Genomic DNA, 14,357 nt, shown 5'->3' with positions numbered 1-14,357 from the left:
GCTGTTGTAATCCCTGGTGTTTATACAGCAGATGTTTAACCAATCATGCTAATGTGCGTGCATGTAGGCAAGAAAAATATTGAAATAAGACTGAACTTATTTTAATAAATGCATTTCATTTAACGGACACATGGCATAAATGGCACACATCGTGTAAACCAAAACACACGAGGTACAATGTTATGTAGTGTTTTGAAGCAACCACAATGGCACTCCGAGCTGCGATGATATCGACTACAAGCTGAGGAGTTAAAAGTATTCTGACTCTGGAAGGAAAGAAAAAGGACTTTACATGTTTACATGTACAAAATTAAGTCATATTGATGACGAAGCTTTACTGCTGCTAATTCTTAAAACATTCCCTGTTAAGACACAAAGATAAAAGGTGTGTAGAGCTGCATCAGCTGTTTCATGATGCAGCTCCAGTTTCCATATCAAAGGACCATGACACAGTGCACTTTGAACTCTACCAGTATGCCAGATATTACGCAAGTTGCATTATACAACAGTATCCCAGATTTTTTGTTGAGAGATAAAAAGTTCAGGATCCAAAAAAAAATGCTTACTCAGTTCCACATCTGATTTACTTAAATACTCTTTTCTTTTGTGTAAAAGAGTTTTGTTTTTTTTTTCCTTGGGTTGTCAGTTTACTTTGGTCCCAGCATGTCACAGGGCTTCACCCACTGGTCGAACTGCTCTTCGGTCAGATAGCCCAGCTCCACGGCCACAGCCTTCAGGGTCGAGCCTTTCTTGTGAGCCGTTTTAGCGATGGTGGCCGCCTTGTCGTACCCGATGTGTGGGTTAAGCGCTGTGACCAGCATGAGGGACTCGTTCATGAGCTTGTTGATCCTCTCCGTGTTAGCCTGGATGCCCACCACGCAGTTGTTGGTGAAGGAGACGGAGGCGTCGCCGAGCAGCTGTGCGGAGTTCAGCACATTCTTCACCATCATCGGCTTGAAGACGTTGAGTTCAAAGTGTCCGTTGCTGCCTCCGACGGTGACGGCCACGTGGTTCCCCATCACCTGGGCTGCCACCATGGTCATGGCCTCACACTGGGTTGGGTTCACCTTGCCCGGCATGATGCTGCTTCCTGGCTCATTCTCTGGTAGGATGAGCTCTCCAAGGCCTGAGCGAGGTCCTGACCCCAAGAAGCGGACGTCATTGGCGATCTTCATCATGCTGACGGCCACAGTGTTGAGAGCCCCGCTCAGCTCTACCAGGGCGTCGTGAGCTGCCAGGGCTTCAAATTTGTTGGGAGCGGTTACAAACGGCAGGCCTGTGAGAGAAGCAACGGTGGAGGCTACCTTCTCAGCAAACCCAATGCGGGTGTTGAGTCCCGTTCCTACAGCCGTGCCTCCAGCTGCCAGCTCATACACCCTGGGCATGGCTGCCTTCACCCTCTCAATGCTGTATTTCACCTGCTGGACGTAACCGCTGAACTCCTGGCCCAGCGAGAGCGGCACAGCGTCCTGAGTGTGTGTGCGCCCAATTTTGATGATGTCCTTGAACTCTTCAGCCTTTGAAGCAAGTGCATCATGCAGAGTCTGCAGGCCGGGCAGCAGGACCTGGTGGACCTCAGTGGCTACTGCAATGTGCATGGCCGTGGGGAAGGTGTCATTGGAGCTCTGACTCTTGTTGACATGGTCATTGGGGTGAACTGGATCCTTGGAGCCCAGTTTCCCTCCCAGGATCTCAATAGCCCTGTTGCTGATCACCTCATTGACATTCATGTTAGTCTGAGTTCCAGAGCCAGTCTGCCATACCACCAGAGGGAAATGATCATCGAGCTTACCGGCTGAAACCTCATCTGCAGCCTGGACGATTGCCTCAGCTATTTTTGGATCCAGACCGTACTCCTTGTTCACCTGAGCAGCTGCTTTCTTCAGGACACCAAAGGCCTTGATCACTTGGATGGGCATTCTCTCACTTGGTCCCCCTATCTTGAAGTTCATGGTCGATCTGACAGTTTGGGCCCCGTAGTATTTGTCGGCCGGGACCTTGAGCTCCCCAAACGTGTCCCGTTCAATCCTGTAGTCCGAGCTGGCCATTCTGGACGTGCAGATGCGGAGTTTAGAGGTAGCGCTGAGCCTCTGCAGAGTCAGGAAGTTGCAGTTAAACTGCTGAACGCGTCCTAAAGACCGAAACATGGCTTCTCACTAGAGGTGATTTCGGGGGGAGGTCAACGTTGCTTTCCACATTGTAATATGTCATTGGGTGATCAGGAAACTGATCGGCGGTCAGCCAATCGCGAGGCAAGAAAGGCGGGATTTCCGCTGTGGCTGTCGTATCACGAGAAAACGAAGAGACAGCTTCATCCGGATTAATGAAGCTTTCCAACCGTCCCACAACTCTATTTCCGGTGCGACCGGGAAGTCTGTTTGACTTAAAAGAATAAAAGTCAAGAATTTAAATAATTCAGTCATTTAAAATTGAGCGTTTAATCAAACCTGAAGACGACTTTTAAATACATTTTGTTGTGAAATAAGTGATATTGGGTATGTGTGAAGCTTGTTGGGATTGATGTGCTTATAGTTTTACTTTTAAGAATGTCTGTCTTACTTCGCGTTTCTGTGTTTTACTATTTGAAAAGCACAAATTATAAAGACTATTGTCATTATACAAGCATAACGAAAATGCAGCTACACCACCCTTGCATGGTGCACAAAATTTCAGTAACAGCCAAATATACTGATATGTATACGCATACACATATTCACAGGTTTAAATAGTGATGCAGTGTTTAGTACTATAATCTCACAGCAGAAAGTTCCCAAGTTCAAATCATTTCACACATCTGGGGCTTTCCTGTGTTGAGTTTGCATGTTGTATCCTGGTACACTGGCTTTGCTCGACAGTCCAAAGAGGTGCATCTAAACTGAACACTGAATGTGTGCGTAAATAGTTTTCTGTGTCTATCTGTCCAGGATGTACCATGCCTTACTTCCTATGACAGCTGGGAGATTGGATAAGCAGAAGAAAATGGAGCGATACATACTTCCCCACATATGTATGTAAATGCATGTATGTATTCAAGGATATTGCATGTTTACAGACCATGAAATGTGCAAATAACATAGTCATAAGTATATGTCTATAGTATGTCTGAGTATGTAAACATGTGGAACTGAACTGTATAATTTTGCATATATGTATTTAGTTCGTGTAAATTTAAGCTACACTCTTAAAAAATATTTTCGTGATTTTTCTTTGGTGGAAAACTAGAATTTGTTTAATCGCGGCCAAAAAAATTTTTATATGAAGGAAAAGATAATTTACTGTTTAATTGAGTCGTTTTTTAAAGTCTTTTCTTTTGAAGTCTAACTTGGCACCCTGGAGCGGAAACCGTTAGTACGTAGCGTCTGGCTTCACGCAGCTTCTCGCGGTAACGTTAGTATACTGTTAGCTTGGTAGCTAACACCACCGTTTCCAGGTTTCGTGTCGACCTGAAAACATCAAACCAAGAGAGACACAGAAAGACTGCGTATCTTAAACCGTTTTAAACCCAGGCTGTGCAGAAGAGAAGGACAATGCCACACAACTTCCAGCCCGGAGACCTCGTCTTTGCTAAGATGAAGGGATACCCCCATTGGCCAGCCAGGGTAAGCAAGCAACGTTAACAGCAGCAGCAGTCTGAGAGGCGGAGGAGGGGGTGGGCTGCTCTGCACGGGACGCTGTAGAAGGTTCTCTGTAGATGTTCTCCACTACGTTTATGGATACAGACAAACAGAAAGCGTAGGCTTACCTCTGCAGGGCTGACAGGCTGCAGGTGTGCACAGGCCCACTGTCAGCGTATGAGCGGCAAAATTTGCATGAGATGCTCGTGGCCTAACCTACACGGAGACGTTCACCACCCCAGCTAACGTTGTTTTTATGGAGATGACGTTTAAAAAAAATGTGGATTTTTTCCCCCTCCTCTTTTTAAAAACTTGCTGATATTGTAAAACACATTTCCCTGCGCATTAAAATGGATAAAACGACTATCAGGTTGCGTTTGTTGTTGTTTTAACTGCTAATTGCACAAATGGCCAAGGGGCTGACCGTTGAAGTGGCACATTTACCGGGATTCTGATGAGCAGAAACAACTTTCCGAGCCACAGTTGTGTGTTCAGTCCTGTGTCTGCAGTGAATGTGTGACATGTCATCTGTTTGCTCTCTTCATTGAAAATCATGCTTTTAAAAATTATGATTTTTTTTTTAAACAGATTGAAGATGTGGCTGATGGAGCAGTGAAACCACCTCCTAATAAAATCCCCATTTTCTTCTTTGGGACACATGAAACGTAAGTACACAGAGACTAGAGTTAAGTGTATTTGCAGAACTGTTTAATCTTGGGTGGATGCAGGTGTTGTAAACCTGCACATTGGCTGACATTCATCAGCCATGTTTACTTTTTCTGGTTAAATTTGGTAGTTCCACTTTTGAATTTAGGCTCTGGCTCACCTGTTTTTTATAAATCCCCTTTGGTAGAGCGACGTTGGCACATATAACTACTTTGATGTGAAACTACTGTTAATTTGAGTCAGTCTTAGTGCGCAGTATGTTTCCACAAGATGTGTTGACATATTTGAACTGGTGAGACACACCATCTGTTTGACAAGATGGCACCTGCAGTATTTTAATCTGTCACTAGGTGGCACAGTGATCTGCTTCAAAGTCTGGAGTCGAACACCAGCCTTCCTAAACACAAGTATAAACATCCTGTTCGTTACTGAAAGCCCGGGACATCAAATCGTTTCCCGTCAGTTTGCTTCACGTTTTCTTTATTTTCTCTGTTTTCAAAGAGCATTCCTCGCACCAAAGGACCTTTTTGCCTATGAAAAGTACAGAGAACGATATGGGAAACCCAACAAAAGGAAGGGATTCAATGAAGGCTTATGGGAGATCCAGAACAATCCACATGCCTCCTACAGCGCCCCACCTGTAGTAAGTCTCCGTCATCTTCCCGAAATCCTGAAGCACGCATAATTCAGCATGAAATATAAAAGATACTGGAAGCGTATTTGTTTTTTCATAACCCTCATTTGGGTGATTTTTGTGATCATAGATTTAGAATCTGCAGGATGTACTTGTTAGCGACTGGTTTGATTCAAATGAATCCACTTTTCCTTTTCATGGAAAATTCCTTGTTCAGACTTGGAGAGGCTGGCCTGTGTGACCTTTACCAAAGCAGCTACTGTTCTTCACCAGGATCTTTGCTGCTTCTCCCCTTTTTGTCGCCCCATTCAGATATTTTTTTATTATTGTATTTTATTGTGTTTTGTCTGCAGCCAGCTAGCTCATCTGACAGCGAGGCTGAAAATGCAGGAGGAGGAAGCGACGAGGAGGACGATGAGGAGGACGCCCCGGTTCCTCGGAAAGCACACACAGGAAGTGAGGTTGATTCAGATTCTGGGAGTGAAGACAGAGGAAGGGGGGGCGGAGGAGGAGGAGGGGGCGGAGGAGGAGGAGGAATGAAGCGAAAGCCACAGGCTCCTAAGGTAATTATACGAGGATTATATTGTTAGTGGATGTGTGTCATTACAACTTGTCCAGTGATTTGATTTAAGACTCACTCCTGTTGTTTTTGATGTCGAGCTTGATTAAAATAAATGGTTTCCTTGGTCACGGTTTGGGCCACAAAGGAGTTTTTTCTGGCATCTTACATGACCAACTACCATCAGCCGATGCCAAGTTACTGTAACAATTTGTCATTCATGAATAGTTACCGAGAATTTGAAGAGTTGAAAGAAGAGCACACGTTTTCTGGTGGCTTTTTTTGTTTTAGCCGATGTTGTCGCAGCAGTGACGAAAGCTTAATGAGCCAGGAATAAAGGGATTTGTCTGCATGACTTGAATATTTGAGCAGTGAGATTGTTTTTATATCTCAAGTGACCTGTTCAAATTTTCTGTTTTCTCACAAGTACTTTTTTTTTGTTTGTTTCAGCGGCCTCCTCCTCCAAAAAAGGCACGAGGCTCATCGAGCGACCGAGATGAAGAAGAGAGTGGATCTCCTTCTGAATCAGAACCCACACCTTCGGAGTCTGACTCTGGGAAAAACAGTGATCAGGTAATAACATGTGCGTACGCGCGTGATTGCGGAGGAGTCTGACGCTCAAAGCCACTTTTGGTTGCCTGTCATTCATAAATGGGTTGCAGTAGCCGCGTGTTTGATTTGGTAGATTTATTTATGTTGGATGCCCTTCCTGACACAAGTCTCACCACTCTGCTGCCAACTTGGCAGCACCTCTGTAGTCACTATTTACAAATGAAATGAAATGAATTCACGGTGCAGCGGTGGTTAGCATTGTTGCTGCACTGCAAGAAAGTCCTGAGTTCAATTCCACCATGAGGCCGGGGGCTTTCTGTGTGGAGTTTGCATGTTCTCCCGGGTACTCCGGCTTCCTCCCACCGTCCAAAGACATGCAGCATTGTGGGGATAGGTTAATTGGATAATCCAAATTGCCACTAGGTGTGAATGTGCGAGTGAATGTGAGTGCAGATGGTTGTCTGTCCCTGTGTGTTTACCCTGCGATGGACTGGCGACCTGTCCAGGGTGTACCCCGCCTCTCGCCCTATGACAGCTGGGATAAGCTCCAGCACCCCCCGCGACCCTGGAAAGGATAAGCGGAAGCGAATGGATGGATGAAATAAATTTCTTTGGTCATGGTGGCATAAAAACTGCACATACAGAACGACCAGTCAGAGTTTGGTGGGTTTTGCCTCAAAGTAAGGTTTTAAGGCCCCCCCCCCCTTTTTTTTTTTTTGCAGTGCAGTAAATTGTAGCTTTATTCCAATTAATTTCCCAATTTTCTTCCCATTTTCCAATATGGCTTTTGATTGGCCTTTTCAGGGCAGGGAGGAGACAAACTGCTGTTGTGGATTTGTTTCGTGTCTCTATCTTCTAACGTCTCAGCTGTGAATCATTTGATGTTTGTTTTTCTTCACCAGGATTTTACTCCAGAGAAGAAATCTGGTGGACGAGGTGTGAAGAAAGCAGGAGGCAGAGGGAAGAAAAAGGTGAACCAGAAGGCCCCGTCACAGAAAGAATTACCTGCCACAAAACTCGGTGTCTTCTCTTTGCGTTTCCAGCTTTCGTTACTTTTTCTCTGTGACCTTGCAGAAGGCTTCGTCCGACTCTGATTCAGACTCGGGATCGGCATCGGAGAAGAAAGTAGCAGACAGCGACTCGGAGGACGAGAAGCCTCGACCGGCTCTGTCTGGCTCAGAATCCCAGTCTGGCTCAAAGTCTGAATCGGAATCAGATCCTCCCCCGCGGAAGGGCCCACAGGCTCGCAAGAAAGGTGCGAGTTTAGTTTTGCTCTTTTATTTACTACAGTTTCATCTACAATTGTAGCGATGCAGATAGATGTTTAGAAGCCATTCTTTGCTCGTGAGTTAGTGCAGAGTTTTTCAAAGTCTGTGCTTGTGTCTTTCTGATTCACAGAGAAGCCGGCGCCAAAGCCTCGAGCACGGAAACCCAAACCTGCGCCGGCAAAACGAGCGCCTTCATCGTCCTCCGACAGCGAAAGGTCAGGCCGCTCCCAGGATTTCTTCTTAACGATTTATGCACCACAGCTTAAAACAGTAAGAGAACTTCTACTCCATACATTAGCTTGGCATAATTAAGGTTACCTTGCCCTCCCACCTCTCGCAGTGACAGTGAACCCGACCGCATCAGCGAATGGAAGAAACGAGATGAAGAACGCAGAAGAGAGCTGGAGGAGCGGCGAAAAAAGGAGGAAGCCGAAGAGCTCCGCCGGCTACGTGAGCGAGAGAAAGAGGAAGAGGAGAAGAAGAAAAAAGACAAAGATAAGGGTAAAAAAGAGAGTGAAAGCGACAGCAGCAGTAGCTCAGATGAAGGTATAGACGATCACCCGTTGAAGAAGTCCAAGAAACCCCCCCCACCACCTATCCCTGCGCCCTCAGACTCTGATTCTCCGGCACCAGCTGAGGTACGTCTGTTAACATAAAGTAATGTTTTTGCTTTTGTTAAAGAAATGGGATTATACGTGATACTTTCCCATCAAAAGGTAAAGAAGCCACCCAAGAAGCTAGACAACCAGAAGAAAGCAAAAATAAAGAAAGAAAAGGAGAGGAAAGAACGAAAAGAGAGAGAGCTGAAAGAGAAGAAAGCCAGACGGTCAGAGGAGAGGTCCAGAGCGAGGTGAGTGCCCAACAGGGAACAGACTACTGCATGCACAGCTCATCAGGAGAAGGTGATCAAACATTAATGTACACGGATCACAGAGTCTCCTCTCTGTCTTAGGTCTAAGCCTGAAAAGCTGAAACGCAAACCAGAGAAGCTGCCGGAGAAGAAGGTGGAAAAGAAAAAGGGTCAGTGACTCTCGCTGTTGGCTGAAAACAGGCAGTGTCATTTATATAAGAGAAAGAGACGAGTTCAGTTTTGTGTTCATTGTCAAGAACGGATGAAGCGATAATTTAGTACTTTGTGTGTTTATTTGCAGAGCCGTCACCTGGAGAAAGGCTACAGAAGCTTCATACAGATATAAAGTTTGCACTTAAAGTGGACAACCCAGTACGTAACACTTAAGACGACGATTAATATGGTCACATAAATGTTTTGGGTTTCTTTTTATTCTGGCGTGAAAATTCGGTTTGTGTGGTTTTCAGGACATAGAGCGATGTCTACAAGCACTGGAAGAGCTCGAGGCTGTTCCTGTCACCAGCCAGATCCTACATAAGAACGCTGAAGTTATTGCCACACTAAAGAAGGTGAATTTCTTTTGTGTTGCTCCACAGTTCTTTACTTCTAGGTGCACAGCTCCTTTTGGTGTTTAAGCTGGAAAACCTGTGCTAAAATTTACTCAAGTAGTCAAAACACAACACAAGGTTGGTTGAGCAGTAACTGTTTTGCCCTTGTGTTTTTACTCTTAAACACTTGTAGAGTAACTTTGCATAAGTCACCGTTCACAATAATACTTATTTGACACTGGGCTTTGATGCAGCCTGTCCAAAACAGGGCATTTTGGTTCTTCTGCCTTTAAGCCAGTTTTTAAGTATTTGATTGGCTAACTTTGAGCAGCGTGAAGCTTTGGCTCGTAGGGATTACTTACACACACGCTGACCTCATTGTTTGAAGTTTGATCAATTGTTCATGTGTATCCACCTCTGTAAAAGTATGGGAAATAATAAGAGGAAAGGCACGAGTCTTTTTTGGGAGACTCATTGGCCACTTTGTTAGTTACATGACAGTGCTGGAGACTCTTCTGCTTTCTAAACCGCCTTACTTCTACATGGCATAGATACAAAAAGGCAGGAACTCCAGCAACACTTAAAGGTAAAGAGGAACAACTTTATTAACTGACCAGCGTGTTTCGGCTTGTGGCTTTCATCAGGGTCATAATAACATAGAAACCAATTTGTGTTTAAATAAAGGACAGGAAACAGAAAAAAAAAAGTTTTCAAATGAACCAATCACACCTTCACAGGTAAACCAGCTGACGTATAACAGGTTGGTATTGGTTAATAGGTTAATTGGTTAAGTCGCAGCCCAAGTGGAAATTGGTGAAGTTGTTGCTATGGATACGACAAGGTGCAGCACATGATAGCATCACACAGTTGCTGCACATCTGTAATGCAAATCCTGAGGAGATGTGCTCAGATGGATTGAAATGTGGTGACTTTTGATGACTGTGAACTCAGAAGATGGGTACAGCCCGGTCATAAAGCGACAGACATGTTCAGCAGCCATATTGTGTGTTTTCTCTGTAAACCATAGAGATAAATGTGTAGGATCAGCAGTTTCTGAAATACTTAGGCAAATTCATTCAGTACCCAAAGTTACAATAGTTAACTAAAACTGTGCTAAATATGGAGAAACTGTATATGGGGAAAAACATTGTAGTTAAAAATAAAAACTGGATTTTTGGAAAGATTAAAAGTGAAATTATTGAGAATTTGGAGACAAAATAAAATGAAAACAGAGAAAATATCCTTACGTTTAGTTTTTGTTTTTGTTAGACTATTAAAGCCTCATCAGGGTTTAATGGTCATGTTTATTGAGGCTTTGGACATCTACGAGACTGAGAGTCAACTGTGTTATGTCCCTCTGCAGCCTCTAATCTGCTCAGTGTGTTCAGCTGGTGCTAATTGGCCACACCTAGTCAGGTGTGGATAAAAGCATACCTGAGGCAAGCTTCCCAGGGAGCTCACTAGTCTTTGCCTTGGTGGCATCAGCCATTTTAGCCAACCTGGTTTTTCATTTTAAGATAAAACCTCTTCTCACCCATACTCTGGTATTGGTCTCCTTTTTTATGTTGCGGCTTTGAGCCGGGTCGTAACATAAGTGGGGGCTCGTCCGGAATCCCGGACGAGCCCCCACAACTGCTTTTAAACAACTGCTTTCAAAAAGTTCACTATTTTTGTTGGAACACTTGTACTGATTTTCCTAAATCTTGCCACTAGTAGATGCCCTCCATACAGTAACAATTAAAAAAAACTAAAGTCACTTAAGTCTCCCTTTTTCTGATGCTCAGTTTGAACTTCAGCAGGTCATCTTGACCGTGTCTGCGTGCCTCAATGCGCAGAGTTGCTACCATGCGATTGGCTGATTAGATATTTGCTTTAATGAGCAGTTGAACATAGGGCTGTTTGATATAACGATATATATCGGATAACGATATAAAAACGTCTATCGTTTCATTTTACGCTATCGTTTGTTTTGTGGTGTCGTAAAATAAACTGTTTAGGGCAATATTTTTTCATGGTTTTGATGGTCACTGTAGTGGCTATATTAATTTCCTAAAGTTCTCTCTTTGTCTTATTTTTAATATAACCACACTACAGATGGACAAGCGCCTGTTTTTATGCATTGTCGTTAGCAACAACGATGGCAAAACCATCGCGTGTCCGCTGGTTTCGTTTCCACATTAACCTTTCACAATAAAGTTCAAGACTTTTCAAAATAAACTGAATCACGTGAAAGAGCAGATTATTTACGAGTGAGAAGTAAAAAAGAGCCGCCAGCTGCTAAAAAATAAACCTTAGACTCAAACGTTAAAACAGGCTTTTCCCCGCAGCACGCCGTGTAATAAATACTCACAAAGAAACCGGCGGCCGTTACGTCTAAAAATGTATCGTTTCATGCATCGGTTAAAACACTCGACGAGTGTTTTAACCGATGCATGCCTTCAAGTCGAGCTGCCCGAGATTCACAGAATTTACAGAAAATGTTACATTCTTGTGATTTATATCGTTATCGGGACGACAGATGTCTTAATATCGGGATATGAGATTTTGGTCGTATCGCACAGCCCTAGCTGAACAGATGTACCTAATAAAATGTTCAGCAAGTGTATGTTTAGCAATCTACGTGTTTTTTATTTGAACAAATTCATATAATGTTACCGGACTTATTTGACATGTTTGTGTTCATTTTAGATCCGGCGGTATAAAGCCAGCACTGCAGTCATGGAAAAAGCTAGCGACGTCTACAACAAGTTAAAACTGCGTTTTGTGGGCAAGGCGGAGGTGGCAGCTAAACCTAAAACTGAGAACAAGGAGCCAGAGAATGATGAGGAGAAAGAGACAGAAAACACAGGTAAGAGCACTCGTTTGGGATTTACTAAAATCTGGATTCTACTGTTTTCTACGTTTTCTAGTGCACTTTCTTTTTGATTTATCTGCTCGCTTATTTAAATCTGATTTTGCCGTGAGCAGATTCCACACCTGTGAATGGGGAATCGGAGCAGAAAAAAAATGACACAGAGGGAGAGGAAAAGCCAAAGTCACCCGTACAAGACGAGAACAACGTTGATACGGCTTCAAGTCCAAACAGGTGAGCGTAAACCCACCTGTGACAGGATGCGAGCTTGGGATAAATGTCATATTAGTAAAAATGTGTCTCGTTTGCTATAATCAGATGATGTCATGTATGATGTTTTCAAGCATGCCTGCTCTTCGTTAGACAATTAAACATAGGGAGGGGGGTACCATCTTAAATTGCCTGTGATTGGTCACAGGACCACAACCAATGGGAATAATATCCAATCAGAACCATATCTCATACAGGACAAACAGTTTATGAATAAATAAGAACACATTGTAGCGTCCCTGGCTGAATGATGGTCTCTTATACTGATGCTTCACAGAGGTTTTATTGGAAATGTTTTTATTGAAACATTCAGTGACGACACCGTAAGAGCTAGGAGCAAAACAAAACCAGCAATATTAATACCATCAAAGGAAACAAATTTCTCCTGCTCACATATAGCATATACATCAAATTTACATCACTCAATTCATTATATCACCTCACTAACTTACAACTACACATAAAGGTCAAGGTTAACAACAAACTCTATTAAATGACATTTTGATTGCATGTAACTTATTCCGTTAAAGGAAACATTAACAAACCTTGTGCCACTGTCAGCCAGGTACTAATTGGCAAAGGAAACGTACATATTTTTCACTTTAAGGCACACTATTTACCATATCCTAAAAGAAACGTTACTAACAAGCCCTTTAACGGTTTTGCGACAGTTTCCTGTTTCAAAATAAAAGCATGGATTTCAAAATAAAACCGACATACCTTTCAAACAAATGTAAAAATATTTACCAAATTTAAAGGTCATTTACACACATACTGTCAGAATAATCAGAGCCTTGAAAGACAAATAAGGGAAGATAAATATGTGTCAGGCAACGTCTAACAATAAAACTTGATACATTTGGTTAGACACACTCGTTTAACCACTATGTGTCTGCTATATAAAATAAATAAAATTGTATGAAAGGGTTTTGAAAAGCACGCTACACAAAGTATTTAAAGACACCTTCGGTAAGACGTCTTATGGTGCCGTCAGGTTAAGTGTAGGAAAACTCCTAAAGAGGTGCCTGCATTGTTGGATGCATGATATTTACTAAATAAACATTATTGGGCGTAATCTTGTTTTACATGTATTCTGCGATCCTCTTCAGGCGAAGCCCGGACAGCTCGGCCGAACAGCAAACGCACACGTACGAAGAAGAGGACAACTCGATCTCTGCGGAGACGGAACAACCTGCCGTCGAGAGCTGAAAGCATCCCTCACCGACCACTGCAGTGGACCAAGTGCTAAAAGATGGTGGCCTCTGTTTAACATGACGCAGTGCTGCTGACCCAACAACATTGCAACACACACCCAGCATTTCCTACCTTATCTGTTACTTCATTGTTCATGTTTTAGACATTTTTGTACTCTAACCATACCAAACCAGGAAAGGCCCATTTTTAGTCCATTTGTTCATCACATCAGAAACGACATGCTTATTAGTGAGCTAGATAACGGCACCACGCAACACTCTTTGGTTTCCGAGATGTACTTTTTCTTTTCTATGACACTCTGGCCGTCCTGGATCCTCACTCCAAACTCCCGCCAGCTCCTCGCTGCTTTCTTCTTTCTAAAATCTGAACTCTTACTTTGGTCTTTCATACTGTGTGTATGTCAAATGATTACATTTTTAGCTCTTCTATATAGAGCGGGGTAATATGAGATGAAACTGAATCTGATGAAGAAAATGGGAAGAAATGAGTTATGCTTTTGTGTGTGTGTGTGTGTGTAGCTCTTACATCTGTTGGCTTCTTTCTTTTTCTTTTTTTTTTTTTATAAAGCCTGCAAAACATCACAAAGGCCTCCTATCTGTGTGTTTGCCATAGTGGGAGGGGTAAAATGCTACTTGTCTTTTATGTTAAGTATTTTTTTTTAATTCTCTGGTCTTGATCCAGTGAATCCAGTCTGAAATGTAAAGAGTCACTTAAAACTGTTTTCTGGTTGAGGTCCACCTACTGTTTTTATAGCCTCGTTTTCAGATAGATACAGTTTTGTCTAAAAAATAATAATCTATGTGGAGTTAAACACCTTGTACTCTCCTCTCCCCTAGTGTCTGCTTAATAAATGGAATAACGCACACATTAAAAACAAAAACTGCCCTTAAAAGCTAATGAGATCTCATGTAGCTGCAGCCTTTTTTTTTTTTTTTTTTTTTGGACATGTTTTTTTCTGTCATGTGCATACAGCCGGTGTTTTTAGTGCTATGTAAATTGGTAAAGTATTTCTATCACTAGACTTGAATAAAAATATCAGCATGGTTTTGGTTCTACTACATTTTTTGGTGTTTTGACCTGCCACATTGACAGTCGGGGCTCTTCCATGCAGTCATTATTCTCACATGCTACACTGACTGTGTTCTGATAAGTGGTTAAAATATCAGCGGAGTTGTGTAACTTTTTTAGGATTAAGAGAATAAACCTTCTGGCTCACAACAGACGCTAAGTGGGGAGGACGGGGTGGGTGGGGAGGACGAGCCCTTTAACTCAACTGATTCCCACATGAGAATCTCGCATAATACTCCAAGTCAGCTGACTTTAGACGCCA

General features: G+C 43.0%; 2 protein-coding genes across 2 annotated transcripts; one reads left to right on the top strand and one right to left on the bottom strand.

Moving 5' to 3' along the window:
• Positions 1-85: 85 nt before the first annotated feature.
• Positions 86-2,355, bottom strand: fh (fumarate hydratase). Its single transcript, XM_006800427.3, has one exon. It carries the CDS (start codon positions 2,145-2,147, stop codon positions 648-650), a length of 1,500 nt encoding a protein of 499 aa, XP_006800490.1. The 5' UTR covers positions 2,148-2,355; the 3' UTR covers positions 86-647.
• Positions 2,356-3,363: 1,008 nt separating this feature from the next.
• hdgfl2 (HDGF like 2) lies at positions 3,364-14,065 on the top strand. Its single transcript, XM_087836535.1, has 16 exons — positions 3,364-3,599; positions 4,203-4,279; positions 4,782-4,923; positions 5,268-5,477; positions 5,924-6,046; positions 6,928-6,996; positions 7,100-7,280; positions 7,424-7,508; positions 7,634-7,931; positions 8,010-8,143; positions 8,246-8,313; positions 8,445-8,515; positions 8,611-8,712; positions 11,380-11,539; positions 11,659-11,776; positions 12,922-14,065. The coding sequence occupies exons 1-16, from the start codon at positions 3,528-3,530 to the stop codon at positions 13,019-13,021; spliced, it is 2,010 nt and encodes a 669-aa protein (XP_087692661.1). The 5' UTR covers positions 3,364-3,527; the 3' UTR covers positions 13,022-14,065.
• Positions 14,066-14,357: the final 292 nt, after the last annotated feature.

The sequence above is a fragment of the Neolamprologus brichardi genome, chromosome 23 (assembly GCF_056152115.1).
Source record: "Neolamprologus brichardi isolate AB-2024 chromosome 23, ASM5615211v1, whole genome shotgun sequence".
Classification (NCBI taxonomy): Eukaryota; Metazoa; Chordata; class Actinopteri; order Cichliformes; family Cichlidae; genus Neolamprologus; species Neolamprologus brichardi.
This window is presented reverse-complemented; position numbering and strand designations above follow the sequence as displayed.

Coding starts and splice junctions, on each gene's coding strand:
- hdgfl2 (XM_087836535.1), top strand. CDS start 3,528: ATGCCACACAACTTCCAGCCCGGAGACCTCGTCTTTGCTAAGATGAAG. Junction 6,047..6,927: donor CTGGGAAAAACAGTGATCAG/GTAATAACATGT, acceptor TTTCTTCACCAG/GATTTTACTCCAGAGAAGAA. Junction 8,516..8,610: donor CACTTAAAGTGGACAACCCA/GTACGTAACACT, acceptor TGTGGTTTTCAG/GACATAGAGCGATGTCTACA.
- fh (XM_006800427.3), bottom strand. CDS start 2,147: ATGTTTCGGTCTTTAGGACGCGTTCAGCAGTTTAACTGCAACTTCCTG.